The 16,585-nt window shown below is 39.4% G+C and overlaps 1 protein-coding gene across 1 annotated transcript in view; it reads right to left on the bottom strand.

Moving 5' to 3' along the window:
• Positions 1–4,353: 4,353 nt before the first annotated feature.
• Positions 4,354–16,585, bottom strand: part of LOC135465828 (O-acyltransferase like protein-like) — a 31,797-nt gene continuing 19,565 nt past the window's right edge. Inside the window, exons 8-15 of the mRNA XM_064743183.1 lie at positions 15,241–15,342; positions 14,377–14,542; positions 14,083–14,162; positions 13,345–13,446; positions 10,469–10,607; positions 8,961–9,153; positions 8,148–8,290; positions 4,354–6,591 (exon numbers count right to left, since the gene is read on the bottom strand). Coding sequence (XP_064599253.1) covers positions 6,472–6,591; positions 8,148–8,290; positions 8,961–9,153; positions 10,469–10,607; positions 13,345–13,446; positions 14,083–14,162; positions 14,377–14,542; positions 15,241–15,342 — 1,045 coding nt within the window. The 3' untranslated portion in view covers positions 4,354–6,471. The remainder of the gene's footprint in view (positions 6,592–8,147; positions 8,291–8,960; positions 9,154–10,468; positions 10,608–13,344; positions 13,447–14,082; positions 14,163–14,376; positions 14,543–15,240; positions 15,343–16,585) is intronic.

Genomic DNA, 16,585 nt, shown 5'->3' with positions numbered 1-16,585 from the left:
ATTGATAATAATGTTACTTGCTTATCTTTGTTGGTGCAGTGTCAAGGTGAAGAGCCATGGTCACAGTAAGGCCTTTCGTGTTTTCGTTGTATCATTTATTTGATTGTTGTTTTACGCTGTACTCAACAATGTTTTCGTTGTATACTTGGAGGGAATTTTTGGCCCCATCTTAAATAATGATTGTCTTGATTTGCGATTTTGAAGGTAGAAATCTGGATTCGCAAGGACAGATTCGCGTGAAAGAACGTTGATGTATTTCTCCATAGGGGCAAATACTAGTAACATGTTTATTAGTATTAATGTGGAATGAAAGCAAAAGTATATTCTCGAGTGAAGTCTGGTCGATCGAGTCCAATAGAAAAAAAGTTTATTCTGTGACGCATAAAGACAAAGTAATCATCTAAAAAGTTGGATTTAACAAAATATCTGTCCAAATTTTTTTGTGTGAAATTTTATTTATTTATTTGACTGGTGTTTTACGCCGTACTCAAGAATATTTCACTTATACGACGACGGCCAGCATTATAGTGGGTGGAAACCGGGCAGAGTCCGGGGGAAACCCACGACCATCCGCAGGTTAGTGGTAAACCTTCCCACGTACAGCCGGAGAGGAAGCCAGCATGAGCTGAACTTGAACTCACAGCGACCGCATTGGTGACAGACTCCTGGGTCATTACGCGGCGTTAGCGCGCTAACCAACTTTGTGTGAAATAATCGCCATTGAAAAAATATGTTGCAAACTATAACACATTTCTTTAATATTCGTAAACGAACCATTCTACCATATTGTGATGGACACAGATTTTTGTCTTAACGATATCTGTTTCGAGAGAACCATCCATGATGCGTAGGGTTATGGTTCGTTTGAGTCATACTACATATACACGTATAGATCAAACATATATACAAAGGACACCCAGCAGATGGTTGATTATCTCACTCTAGGTAATAGTCGCTGTAATCGCTGGTGCTTGTACATACCAAATGCGCAGATCCGTTCTTCTATCTCGGAATAAATAAAGCCACAGTTTTGCATGTTAAGTTTTAAAAGGTCCTATAATACCGGATTGCAGTTCCTAATCCTACGGCAGTGATATCGCTTTCCAATGACTTTCATTCCTCGACCATAGTACCAATCATCCTACTGTTAACTTTGCCAGTGTTTAAATGACGATAACTAATCCCTTTGAGTAAATTAATGCATTTTTGCTTTAACGTCAAGCGAAACAAGACTGAGAAAACTTGTTACTGCAATAATGTGACACCGATATCGTCCTTGATTTCAAAACTCGGACTGTGATTAGAAAGCTAATGCGTTATTAATGATTTATTTATTTATTTGATTGGTGTTTCACGCCATACCCAAGTATATTTCAATTATACGACGGCGGGTGGAAACCGGGCAGAGCCCGGGGGAAAAACCCACGACCATCCGCAGGTTGCCGGAAGACCTTCCCACGTTAAGCCAGAGAGGAAGCCAGCATGAACTGGACTTGAACTCAGAGCGACCGCATTTGTGAGAGACTCCTCTTTCCTTACGCTGCGCTAGCGCGATAACCAACTGAGCCACGGAGGCCCCCATTACTAATGAGGAAAAATTTTAATAAACCTGACTGGTGATTTGAGCTAAGCCAATACCTACAGTGAGAGTGATTCTCGACCGGAAGACTTTGTACCCGTATTTTCAGTTCTATATTTGGGCAAAAATTAGGTTGAAAGTGATACTATTCAATACTATTTTGTTATTTATAACTTAAATAACACAACATTTCTGTGTGCATAAAAGGTGTGCTATATACGAGGAAAATATCAACTACAGTAACTCTGCATACGTTATTTAAGTCGATATTTAACGATGCCGAGTTGACAAAAAGTATGACCCATCGAAAAAAATCTAAACAGTGAAAACCTCGCACAAAATGGCAGCTTGCTTTCTGTATGGTGTTCCCGTTTAGAAAGTGTATGCGTCATTTCGCTTGTATGTCTAACATGATTTACTGCAAGTCAAGCGCCATACTGAATTCACTTATGTGCTAATGCTTGTTCTGTGTAGTATGTCAGAACACTGTATGCTTTGTTTCTAAAATTATCCCGTTATTCTTTACCATCGATCAATAATTTATTTCAAATTGGTGGCCTTGAACACTGTACATCCTTTCGTTCATTTCGTATTTGACATTGCATCCGGGTAAAATTTACGAGGCTAAATACTACCGAGTGCTAAATATACCCATTATGCTGTAATTGTCTAGATGTATGAGTGCACGCCTAGGGTACATAAATGTCACCACTGGGATAAGGTGAAATACATCGCCAACGTCAAGCAACCTAGCGGGATGAAGCCTTTGAAGGACAAGATGCTGTTTATCACACCTGTAATCAGAGCAACACAGGGTAGGCTGTCACAGAAGTGAACTTCCGGTGGAATTACAACAACAGCCAGTAACGAGACACAAGAGATATTTTATGTACAAACAAATGTCTAAAAAAAAGTTTTAATTTCACCTTTGACTACCGTCTTGAGATGTTCAATACTTGCAGCAGGCAATGTATTCTTTGTACGAGGTAATATTGCGTCTTCAGATCTGTTCTTTGATCAATACTTACAGCAAATAATGTATTCTTTGCTCAAGGTTATACTGTGTAATGTTCTCCGTGAGATCGTAAGATCAGTTGGGTAGTTAGCACTTGCTCTTTTGTGTTTAATCAACTTGCCTTGCGTCCTTCGATTTGTCCAATTCAGAGAAACCAACGATTGTCGCTTTTGACTTTAAAGATTTAGTTATAAAATCGATCAATCGTCAGTCGAGCGTGTATATGCCACCTATACAGTCTCAACACGAAAATAGCTTCAAACATCTTCGCGATAGTTAAAAGTAAATTGAGAACCGAGTAATGAGTTCGTATGAATCTCAACCCATAGTCAATGCTTTGGGGTTGATTTTCGTTGAATACTATAGCCTGGAGCATTTTTGAGCAATTTGACGATTATGACTAAATTTTCAGAAAACATGAATTTTAAGGCGTACTGCACTCTTACCTATATTGCTCTGCTTCAGATGAGTATACTTACGAACATAATATGCTATTCAGCACATGTTAGGTAATGCAAACCCATGTAATCCAATGCAATATAAAGGATTTTTACTGGAGTAAAGTAACGGCTATTTTCCAACAGCCACACCCGTGTGCATACCTCCCATGCCCGAATGACAAGCGAAGATAAGCTGTCCGGATACTCTGTGACAAGGGCTCGGCGCCTTCGTTCAATTCCGTGTGGATGATATACATCAGGAAGAGGACGAGAAGAAGACAGCATCCAACCATCCACACAGCGCAATGAGCTGCAACTGAAGTGTGTGTGTGGGGGGGGGGGGGGGAGGGGAGATGGAGGCTGGGGCAGCAATCCGCAGCAAACATTATAGAAGGCCACTGGGGCGAAATAACAATAAGATTGCTTCGAAGACTATGTCAGAGTACAATAGTAACCCTCAACTTAAATCAGATAACGGTGCGCTGGTCGACACGAATACAGTCACATTAGGTGTTTGGTGTCTTCGGCGATTTACTTCAGTGGCGCAGCACTCTGGTGGCATGGACTCCTCGTTTTTCCACAGGAAGACACAGTATATGATTACACACTTGAGGACTCCCCGTCGTCATATTACTGAAAAATTGTTAACCTATTCGTGTAGACACATTCATATACCAGCCGTCAGACAATTTGGAACCAATTAAGTACGACGTAAAGCGCCAAGCATACATACGTATACATACTTTGTTTTGGCGGGGGAATCCACCAATTCATTTGTCGATAAGTGAGGAATTCCTAAATTAAGTGTTGCATAACAAGTCCACAGAAATCTGCATGTATGCTTTGAGTTTACGACGTATTGAACAATTTTTTAATCATAGGACGAGAGGGAGTTATTAGTTGTGTGTACACATAATGAGTCTTTCTGTGGGAGGTCGAGTCGATGCCGCCAAAGTGCTGCCTCCACAGAAGTGTCATACTAAAGACACCAGGCATTAGATTATTCTGATACCCGACCAACCCATTATTGTCTTGCGCTAAACGTGCAGCAACGAGTACCACTCTTAAAGCGCTTGGTTTGGCCTTGACCAGACTTGATCCCGGGCCTCGAGACAGACGCTCGAACCATTAGGCCTCCAAAGCGGTAAAGCCAACGGGACGATTATTTTTTTACCGAGGTATTGACACAAAGACATCAATTTTATTCCGTTTCTGGAGCCTTAATCCCAAAATAGTCAAACCTAGTGATTGTTAACCAATTTAAAGTATCCTAACGGCGTAAAAAACCAATAAAATAAATAAACAAGTACATTGCTCTGGTTTTATTTCATTTACGCGGTTCGATTTGTTTTATCAAATTTATCGCATTTAAGTAATCGAACAAATAAGACAAAGGCGATTTTATAAGCCGCATTCACTAGGTGCGATTTGTCTAATTTTGCAACATCTATGAAATAGGGATTGTTCTCTTTTCGTTCGAGTAATTGAATTCGAAGTGACGATAGCACCAATCGCAACATGTGGAAGCGACATAGAGCTAACTGCTGTATCATAAACACAAAGTAATGTAGTACAAATAACTTACGGAAAAACGTAAATTTGGTACTGTATGCTGTTTCAGGGTTACATATACAGTATATTGAAATAGTACTGACTGTGATGTTTCACACCTGAGCACATTCACTCACAGGAATAATGTTTGCCAACCCTTTGGCTTTCCGCTGGAAGCTGATGATGTTTGCTTGTATATTAATCCATGATAGAATGCGGTTTATTCGATTTCTTTTCTAGCTTTAACCGACCCATTGGTAAAGCTTTCCTAGTATTCATTTTAGTTTTATATGGAGAACATAGCAATTCCGACAATGCTTCTTCGTGCTTTTCTTATCTGTTTATTTTGACACGGCTAAAATCGTTGCAAACACAAAAGATTCACAGATCATGGTCCCTTGACTGTGGATATACAACTGGAATCAGTGAGCACGGATTATCCGAGAGCACTAAGCAAGAAGTGCGCGCAAACGTTCAGACAAGTGTTTAGAGAAGGTCTCTGATTCTGTTAACTAGCAAATACACAACTTCTCAACCAAACCATACTGTACTCTCAGGAAAACGCTTGACACAATGTAAGGGTGGGATGCTTCTGAAATACCCATGCCACACGTCTAGCAATACTGATTGTGTAAGAGATCCTGAAGTGTTAATAATTTATAAAGGCGTCAATATCAACACAGAAAAAAAGACTGACTCCTTTGAAGAGTTATGTTTTCAGATAAAAAAGTCACTGTATAATGTACCACAGTTATGGCTCGTCAATTATCCTCTTTGCACGACGTTCCACTTCATGTGCAATTCTTACAGTACAACAAAGACGAAAACAACTTATTTGTCGAGATTATTGATTTGTGAACTTAACATAAATAAGTACATGTATTATTCAATAGAGACTTGAACTATTCACACAAACCTCCAGAAATGCTACAATATACATATAGAAGACAAAGCTGTGTAGACTCTGTAGCAGTTGGCCACAGTGGTTCGCTTGTCATAATACCGTGGGTTTCATTTAGTCCCATTACAAACTCAAAATGTTATTCACTCCATTAAACATACACAAAAGGTCTACACTTATAAATCATTTACTGATAAATAATAGAGGTTTTTCTCCGATGTCATTATTATGTTGCCTGCTTCTCTTTGTCAGTACATGCGTCGAGGCGGAGAACCATGGTCACAGTTAATATTTTCGTTGTATACTTACAGTTTTTTTTTGTCCCATCTTATATACTGATTCTCTTGATTTGCAATTTTGAATGCATATAACCGGATGGTATAGAATGTACAGATTCACGATAAACGATAACAACGTTGATATTTGTCCCAACAGACAAATGGCGTTCTGATTAGTATTAATTGATGTGCACTGAAAGCCAAAATATGTCCTCGAGTAAAATGTTGATCAAGACCGATCGGAAAGGATATTTATTCTGTGACGCCCAAAACCAAAGTAATCATCTAAAGAGCTGGAGTTAATGAAATGTCTGTCTAAGTGCCGTTTATTGTGTGAAATTATTGCCAATGGCAATATGTTACAAACTATAACACACTTCTTTGAATTCGTATACGTAATCATTTAACAGTATTGTTTTGCACACAGAATTTTGGAGAAGCATCCATGTTGCGTAGGGTTATGGTGCGTTTGTTCCATAGTACATATACATGTATAGATCAAATATAATACTAACGACGTCAAAGCGCCTGCAGAACGTTGATTATCTCACTCTAGGTAATAGTCGCTGTAATCGCTGGGGCTTGTACATACCAAATGTGAAGATCCGTTCTTCTATCTCGGAATAAATAAAGCCACGTTTTTCCATGTTAAGTATTAAAACGTCCTATAATTCTGGATTTCAGTTGTAAATCCTGGAATAGTGGTTTCACTTTCCAATGGCTTTCAGTACAATTTTTTCTAGGTTGAGGAAAGGCGACTCGAAGGCCACGGACAAAATGAAAGCAGCAGCAAACGCCAAACACTCGTGTCCCAGGTACAAATACACCTGAAAAGAACATCAACAAACGCATATAACATTAAAGTAATATTTTATGTTACATGATTTGAATGTTAAATGATCCATTTCAGCATGACTAAAGAGACTATTTCTAACAAGTCATTATAAGCTATATACACTACATAATAAACACGGGTCATGTTGCCGAACATGTTATAATCATGAATCAATATTTAATGCCAAATTCAATGTGGTGTTAAGTCTCACATGGCTAATGACCACGTTCCGCTGTATAATTCCTTGACCAGTCAGCCTGTTGTTAACTTTGTTAGAGCTGAAATGACGAAATTATTTTTATTTTTATATTCAGCGACATAAAATGGGAAAGTTGTTTGGTACCGCAATGTAACGATATTCCATCCGGATGTCCACCTTGAACTATGGGTTAATGAGGTAATGTATTACTAATGAGGGAAAAATTCGATCTGGTTGAAAACATTTCGTGAATTTGACTGCATTGTGATTTGAGCTAAGCCAGTACCTTTAATGATAATGATTCTTGGCGGCAAGATTTTTTGTACCCGTATTTTCATTTCTTGCTGTGGAAATAAATTACACTGAAAGTGATACCATGGAATAATGCTTTGCCATTCATAACTTAAATAACACAACATTTCTGTTTGCATAAAACGTGTCCTAAATTTGCTAAATTGCTAAAATGATAAATTACGTCAATGACGGTGACTGTTCATACGTTATTAAAGTTGATATTTAACGATGCCGATTTGACATTTAAAGGCAAGCAAATGTGGCAAGAAGCATGACGATCGAAATAAATCTTAACAAAAACGCACGTAATGGCTGCTTGCTTACTGCATAGTGTTTCCGTTCAGAGTCATTTCGCTTGTCTGTCTAGCATGATTTACTGCAAGTCAGGTGCCATACTGAATTCAATTACTTATACGCTACCACTTCTTTTGTGTCAGAACACATGATGTTTGGTTTCTAAAATTCACCAGTTAAGTACCGTTCATTAAATTATTTCAGATGAGTGGGCTTGAACATTACACGACATTTCGTCCATTTGGTATTTGATTGGCGTATACCAATATTTATTTATTTAGATGACTGATGCTTTAAGCCGTACTCAAGAATATTTCACTTATACGACGACAGCCGGCATTATGGTAGGAGGAAACCAGGCAGAGCCCTGGAAAAGCCACGACCTTCCGCAGGTTGCTGGAAGACCTTCCCACGTACGACCGGATACGAAGCCAGCAGGAGCTGGACTTTATCTCGCAGCGGCTGCATTGGTGGGAGGCTCCTGGGTCGCCATGCTGTCGTGCAATCCCCCTCGGCCACGATATATACCAATCATTAGCATTGAAGACATAGGCAACCTGCGGATGGTCGTGGGTTTCCCCCGGGCTCTGCCCGGTTTCCACCCACCATAATGCTGGCCGCCGGCGTATAAGTGAAATATTCTTGAGTACGGCGTAAAACACCAATCAAATAAATAAATAAATAAATTGAAGACATAGTGCCCGTGTAAATGTATACTATGTAAATGAGACTAAATACTAACGATTACATTATATACCCACCATGCTATAATCGTCTAGGTGTATGAGGGCTCGCCTAGTGTACATGAAAACCACCATGAGGATAGGGTGGATCAAATACGCTGCGTACGTCAAGCGACCTAGCGGGATGAAGCCTTTGAAGGACAAGATGCTGTTTATCACACCTGCAATCAGAACAACACAAGGTAAGCTGTCACAGAAGTGAACTTCCGGTGGTGTGATAGCAGCAGCTAGTAACGGGACAGAAGAGATATTTCATATCCACATAAATATCTGAAAAAAGAAGCGTTTTTATTTTACCTTTGGCCATCGTCTTGAGATGATCAATACTTGCCGCAGACAATGTATTATTTGTGCGTTATATTGCGTTTCAGATCAGACTCTTGATCAATACTGACCTCAGACCATGTATTTTTTGCTCATGGTTACATTGTGTAATGTTCTCTGTCAGGTCGTAAGACCAATTGAGTAGCTAGCACTTACTTTTTTTGTGTTTAATCAGCATGTGTTGCGCCCTTCGATTTGTCCGTTTCAGATAAACTGACGCATGTCGCTTTTGACTGACGGATTTACTTGGAAAAAAATCGCCACTCGAGTGTGAATATGTCATATATAGTTTCCACACGTAATGAGTTAACAAGAATCTTAACTCATACTCATAATTCAAAGACTTTTTACAAGAACTTGGGATCAGTTCTGGTGTTGATACTGTAGCATTGAACATTTTGAAGTAATTTACCAATTATGATTAAATCTTGTCATCAATGCAATATAAAGGATTTTTACTGGAGTAAAATAACGGCTATTTTCCAAAAGCAACACCCGTGTGCATACCTCCCATGCCCGAATGGCAAGCGAAGATAACCCAGGCAACGGCTGCCGAGAATAATGGTCGGCAGATGCTTTCATAGGCTGTCCGGATACTCTGTGACCAGGGCTCGGCGCCTTCCTTCAATTCCGTGTAGCTGATGTAAACCAGGAAGAGGCCGACAAGAAGAGCATCCAGCCATCCGCACAGCGCAATGAGCTGCAGTTACAGGGAGAAGCAGACAGCAGCAAGCATTACTGGAGGCTTTGGGGCGGAATAACAAAGAGATTGCTTCCCAGAATATGACAGGGTAATGACGTATGATAACATTCGTTAACTGAAATCAAATAACGGTACTTTGATCAACACGGATACAGGCACAGTACTCCGTAACAGTCATTTGTCAGATGCATGTGGTTAGCGTAATGGCACAGCAGCATGTCCCAGAAGCCTATCACCGATGTGGTCGCTGTCAATAGGCCTGCTCTTATCTATAACAGTAGTCCTCAACTGAAAACTGGATCTTTTGTTAGTGCAGATAGAGTACATTACTTTGCCAGGGTAATTTGTCAGATACATGAATTGTTTGGATTTGCTAGATTTGTAACGTGATAATTGTGACAATCTACATGGCGCGTTAAGGAAAATGACATGTATGTTGTTACTATTAAAAGAACAAGGGAAAGTGCATTTTATCTTAACATTAACACGTCATTTTTGCTTTTCTCATATGTCATGAAATATCTCTTGAAGAACAAAATCGGCCTCCGTGACCCAGTATTTAACTCGCTCAGGCAGCACAACAGTCCTTTCATCAAGGTAACCACCAAGTCCGGAACAAGGGAAGGTTTCTCAACAGACTGCCCGTTGTTATGGAGTTTCATTCGGGCCCGGTTATTCTCCCACCGCGATGTTGTAATGCATAGTATTGCTGGTTTGTTTGGTACCGGACAAAGAGGGGCGGTCTTACTGCAGGCAGTTTTGTATTTACACCCCTTTACCTGACCTCTCGTGAGTCCAACATGAAATCCTAATGTTATATATAATAACTTATGCGTGTAGATTGGTTGTACTGAGTCAGGAAACTTTCAGCGGTTACACTGATAACGTTAGCTTTCTCTTGTCAGTATGTACCATCTTACCCTATTGAATAATTCCTTGTCTCTTGTCAGTATATACCATCTTACCCTATTGAATTCCTCCTTGTCTCTTGTCAGTTTATACCATCTTAACCTATTGAATTCCTCCTTGTCTCTCGTCAGTATATACCATCTTACCCTACTGAATTACTCCTTGTCTTTTATCAGTAGGTACCGTCTTTCCCCATTGGAAGCCTTCTTATGTGAGATGAGGATTTGCCAGTAATCACCATAATATATGCTATGCGTCTTTATTGTATTCTTATCTATATTTCACCGTCTACTATATTGCCCTGTTGCGTGCTTCCTTGCCTCTTGTCAGTGCGTGTTGCCACTATCTACCATCTTACCATATTGAATAGTTTCTTGCCTCTCGTGACTTTTTACCATCTTACCTTATTGAATGGCTTCTTGCCTCTGTGGTGGACCAGCTTGGCCAAGAGTAACCCAATGGCATAGGCGCCCACCCGGCACCAAGGTTTGACATATATATCATAGTAATAGCTGATCTCCCCAGGTTTCGGAATCTGGGATCTGTTAACATATACAAACCTAACATGAATAACTGATCCGGCCATATGAATGGAGATCTGATAGTAGAGATAAAGGTGATGGCGATGACTGATGTCACCAGGTTGTGCGATTTAATAAACTGTTAGCGTACCCAATGTTAAAATATTATATACTGATTTATTTTTTGGATTGGTGTTTTACCCCGCATTCAAAAATATTCACTTATATGCCGCATACCGCATTCAGAACCCGTGGGAAACTCATGATCATCCGCAGATTGCTGGCAGGCCTTCCCACATACGTCAAAATATTAAATGACTCTACAGTCTTTTCTGCAAACACAATGAGTGAATAAATGAACAAATTAACGACTATGACTTTAAACCTCCAGGGTGGAGAGTATGGTTGTATTTTTCTACAATGTAAATTGTAAGCTTCAGCATTCTTGCTCTCGTCAAGAAAGAACTCGATGGGAAGTCGTCCCCGGTGGTACAGTGGTTCGATGGTTTTATTTATCTAAAATAAAAATTGTTGTGATTCATAATTTTTGTTTAATTGCAAGACAAAATTAAGTTCAAAACCAGATTGTGCAAAATCAAGGCCATTTCCAGGTGGATTTCTCATCATCATAGAAACATGATCACGTGAACCAAAATGATGTGCGTATGTACTACTTAAGAGTGTTGTAAACCAACCCTAAGTATCGTGTTAGTTGACAAAATTATACTTGCATAAAACGGGAAAAATGAAATATTTGCTACATTTTTTCCAGGTATACATTACCAAAATATTTCATTGCAATCAAGCGATGTGGACCATAACAAATATATAACTTGATCTGTTTTCTACATGTTTCTACATGTTGATTCCTACATGTATTAATGGCTAATGGATAGTTTGGAGCTGAACGCGAGTTATGGACAAAACTACTACAACATCGTGACCGCTTCGGTGGCATTATTGTTAGAGCATCCGGCAGTAAGTCGGGAGACCTCGAGATCAAACCGCTGTCAGGTCATACCAAAGACTTTAAAAATGGCACTAGCTGCTGCCTCGCTTGGCGCTCAGCAGTGAGAAGTTAGAGCAAGGAAACATGACTGGTTGGTGACTGATGTTAGTATAATGTGTTGGATGGAGTGTCATGTCTGGTGTCTTCGGCATGATACTTCAGTGGCAGTAGCACTTTGGCGTCGTGAGACACACTATATGTACACACTCCTAATGACTCCTCGTCGTCATATGACTGAAATATTGTTGAGTGCGACGTCAGTCAGATACGACGTGCCACATGTTCGCTCTCTCTGTATGTCGTAAAATTACACTGGGACAAGCACCTAGACATTGAACCACGAATTAAAAAAAGGACACCCAAGGAATACTCTTCAGCTGGCCCATTTCATTGACTACAAGTGTTATATAACATCTTCAATCACATATCGGGAAAGATCTGTCACTGTGAGCAGGTTGATAACTGGTCTGAGCGACAAGAGGACGATTTTCCAACGTCTAGTTGAGTAAATTTTGGACCTCCGGTCCTTGTGTTTGTCATATTTCAAAAATATCTCTTAATCAACAGTCACAAGGAATAATTCTAGGCTGTTTAACCATACGTTTTTGGTAAGACATGAAGTGAGCATCAGGTGAAAGGCCATGCAAAAACTGTTTGTAAAACATACATATTTTCGTAAATGTTTTTTTATCGAACTAAGTGCAGTCAAAGGTTCGAATTGTACAGTGACAAGGTATTCTGACGTCACCTCAACTTTTTCACCTACATATTTTTAGAGCATAACTTAAGTTTTCTTATTTATTTAGTTCGTCTTTTACGCCGTATTCAAGAATATTTCACTTATACGACGACGGCCAGCATTAAGGTGAGAGACTGCTGGCAGACCTTCCCACTTATACCGGGGAGGAGCCAGCATGAGCAGGGCCCTAACTCGCGACCGCATTGGTGAGAGGCCTTTGGGTCATTGGCGTGATAGCCCCTTGGTCACGGAAGCCTTTAAAGTGTTCTTGAACTCGTGAGTAATGTGAATATATATATATATATATATATGTATATATATATATATATATATATATATATATATATATATATATATATATATATATATATATATATATACATACATATGAAAGTATTTTAGGCATACTTTTCAGCTGTCTATCGAATATGCCTTACTTCATTACAAACCTTACGCTATGATATGGCTGAAATATTTCCCTTATCATGTTAAATTAATCATTTATTTATTTAGATGATTGCAGTTTACGCCATACTCAAGAATATTTCACTTATGCTATGCCGATCAATATGATGGTGGGAGAAAACCGGGCAAATCATTCGTTCATTAATTTTAACGGCTAGCAACAACAAAGGTGGATTTGACGGTTTTCTGAAAGATTGCATAAAACACGTTTTCTGTTGTACCGTTGCAGTGCTTGTCTATTGCCCGGCTAATTTATGAGCAGGCAGGCATCTGACACACTGCCGGAAAGAACAACAGAGCACACAGTTTCGGAGTGTTTTATTAAAGGTGGGAAGGAAATGAATCCAAGAAACTGAACAACCAGTAATTCATTTTATGATGTCGTTCACTTCCTGGGCAATGGTTATACTCCAGATATTTCCTGAAGTGTAGCAAAACTTAACAAACCACAGGGGAAGAACTGCGAATTAAATTAGTCCTGGCTATTGAACACGGATAGCCAAAATATTAGTCTGGTGTCGTATAATTTCAGTTATTACACTCACGTTGAAAGCATATTTCCTGCGCCCTTGTCCTCGATAATAGCGGTGGATGTAATACTGGCTGCGACCAAAAGTAAACAGAGGATGATGCCAATAACAGGAAAGCTGAAACATAATGAACCGTGGATCAGACAAAGCGTCCGGCATCAAATTACACCTCGTAATTGTTCTCTGATACTGGGTCGATACATTGAACGCTTAGGATTTATTTCTTAATACGGACTATATGATGTGGTCTAACAAACAAGAGGAACTTAGATCAGCTTTCTTCTTCAGGCGTAAAAATGGCGCTTTCCTAAGGCCCGACTGGTCGTTTTTGGGATACGCTGAATTGGGGGCGCTAAGATGGTCCCACGCACCGACTATGTTCATCAATGACATCATTTCCGAATATTTCTGACCATTCACGCAAAATATGCATACAACAGAAGGGTTATTAAGAAATACAAAGTATTCTCAAAATGAAGTTTATTTTCTCATGTTTTGCATATCTTTCTTCATTTTCCTTAAAACCATACCCTCGACACCTTTTCATGTCTCCTTTAAAGGACAGACCACAAACCTACAATTTTACGACAGCCGTTACTAGCGGATTCATCAGTCTCAGGACAAAGGCCTCTTTCATAAAAGCTTTTCAATAAAATTTTTCGTACTGTATTTGTTTAACTGCCCTAGCACTATAAGGTAAGATCATTTACGAGAAAGTTACGAAAAATTTGATTGGTGAAATAGTTTACTCACAAGTACAGAGCCAGGATGAATACTGGGGAGATTATGTAGAATTGCATGTCGTTCGCCAAGTACCAAGACCATCCCATACACTGTGAAAAGAAAGCTTATTTAATTCATGTTCGTGTTTCTCCGATAATATAATTTAAGATCGTGTTTCAATCTTAATAGGTTCTGAAAAGCGGAAAGTATGGCTAATTCAAGCTTTCCTGTTAACGACCACTGTTGTGTACAAGTTACCAGCATGTGTGTGCAATACTATCAGCATTTATTTGGAATATTCTGCTGGTTCATCATTGCGCCTACCATCTGCTTATCGTTAACAAGATTATTGACGTAGAGAAGGTTTGTCCACCAGTTGGTTTTACAGTTCTCAGCATCTTGGATCAACCGTGGAAACAGCGGGCCAGAGGCGAGGTAAGGGTAAAGACAGGAGAAAGCCATTAGTATGATCATGTAGATCGGTGTCAACCTGCAAAACAAAGATAAAACTTTTTAAACTTTGCATGAGTTAAATGATTTTTTTCAGGATCATGTGGAACACAACAAATAAATCTGCGGGTCAATAATTAAAAAGGAAGGCACATACTCTCAGCCCCTCCCTCTTCTAGCCCTACGTGATTTACGCCGTACTTAAAAATGTTTCACTTATACGTCTGCGGCCAGCATTATTCTGGAAGGAAGTACGTCCGATGTGAGTTTGGCTCGATGGACACGCGTTCATGAATATCAGCATAGGTCCGTGGTAAGTTTGAATCCATGCACATTGGTACTTGACTACATAGCATTACCTTAAGTAAGAAGAGAGTTTGATTCAATGGATATTGGTTCGTGATTATACCTTACGCTCAACAAAAGTTTGAATCGATGGACATTGGTTTTCCCATATTGTTGAACTGTATGCAGGAGTGGTTATATCTCTGCCTGTCTTTCTTAAGTTCTTCATGTTATTACTGCTGGTAAAAAATGTTTTTGACTTACTTGGTGGCTGGCCAGGTTCACAAGTAAAAGAAACCTTAGTGTGTGGAGGAAATCACCGCCGTCTATCAGAAGCCTGATTAATTCACTGACTTAAAGCTGTGGCCGTACCAACCACAGCTAAATTGGAGGCTGCGATTGGAGGGACCCATATGGCTATACAACTTCATGTATAGTCAAAGAGCTACTAACCTCCAAAACCTGTGGACGTAGAAGACAACCATCTTGGCACAGTTCAGCCTGCTTTTGCGCTTATCCAAGTCCTTGAAAAACAAATATGCGACTAGGAATCCACTGCAACCAGAAATAAGGAAAATAGAAAAAAATGCACTTACCAGAAAATCATTACATTTACATAACCTGGCAATGCACCGATATAACCTGTTAATAACTTCGCATTTTATTTGAGAGAAACATTTTACTGCTGGGTGGGGTTTCATCCACTTAGGCGTTTAAACGCGCACAATACAGCAGTTTCCATAGATACGAGACCAACATAATTTGGAACTAAAATCACTAACGCAAGCCGATGTCTAGCGAGTGAAGGACACAGCCTTGCACGGGTTACAGTACAATATAATTAAAGACATACAGCATAGAGAGCAAAACCAGAGCAGCGACGACAGTGTGATATATGGAAAATGGACACAGGTAACTTGTGAAATACAGTTTCTTGTCACTGTACCTCAGTTAAGGTTTTATTCTAACTGTTCACTTAAATCCGTACACGGTAGCAGATCACACACCCCTAGCAGCATGGCTTGAACAGAGTTAAGTACACAAAACGGTGATGTTATTTGCAATTCATTAGGCTTCACTGGTCTAGAATTGCTCAAAATGCTGTTTTGTCTTCACATTTAACATAACATTAAAACAATACAAAAGGACCAGGCCTCGGGGATGTAATACAAAGTGTCAAACAAACACTTACATACTGGCGCTAATGTTGCCCACGGGTATTTTTTTCTTGTGTGTATAGTCCAGGTACTCTGAACAGGGGTCGTGGTAAGTGAATAAGGCAGGTATGTACGAATGAATAAGAGAGTTCTACCCCTATATAAATAGATCATACCGTTGAGACTGCATTCTGTGCTGGCATATGTAGTAAAAAGTAAATATAAAAAGAAGGAAAGAGGGCTTAATTTATTGGGGTCTTCCAACAACAACATATGGTGGCTAGGTGTTTGAATTGCACTAGCGTTCCCAAACACACAACAACATGCATTATTGCTTCTCCTTTTGTACAGAACAGACATAATGTTTTGTAACTTTGTATGTAGAATCAAGGTATTTGAAACGTTTCTTATTGTGACATATCTGCATGTACAAATTTGTATTCTAGAATAACATATTGAAGGCTCAAAGTATTCTTTATAAAACAGTAAACGTAGACCATATTTATCTATGAGTATATTTAAGCTTAACCTAAGCTTAAACTAAGACAATGACTTGGTCAAGCGTGTAGGTATCTTTCTATTTCTGACATGAATAAATTATCATGTCTTGTGTCCATCTAGGGCACTCCATTGTTTTGTTT

The sequence above is a fragment of the Liolophura sinensis genome, chromosome 5 (assembly GCF_032854445.1).
Source record: "Liolophura sinensis isolate JHLJ2023 chromosome 5, CUHK_Ljap_v2, whole genome shotgun sequence".
Lineage (NCBI taxonomy): Eukaryota > Metazoa > Mollusca > Polyplacophora > Chitonida > Chitonidae > Liolophura > Liolophura sinensis.
Note: the sequence above shows the minus strand (reverse complement) of the source record. Positions and strands in the feature narration are given on the sequence as shown.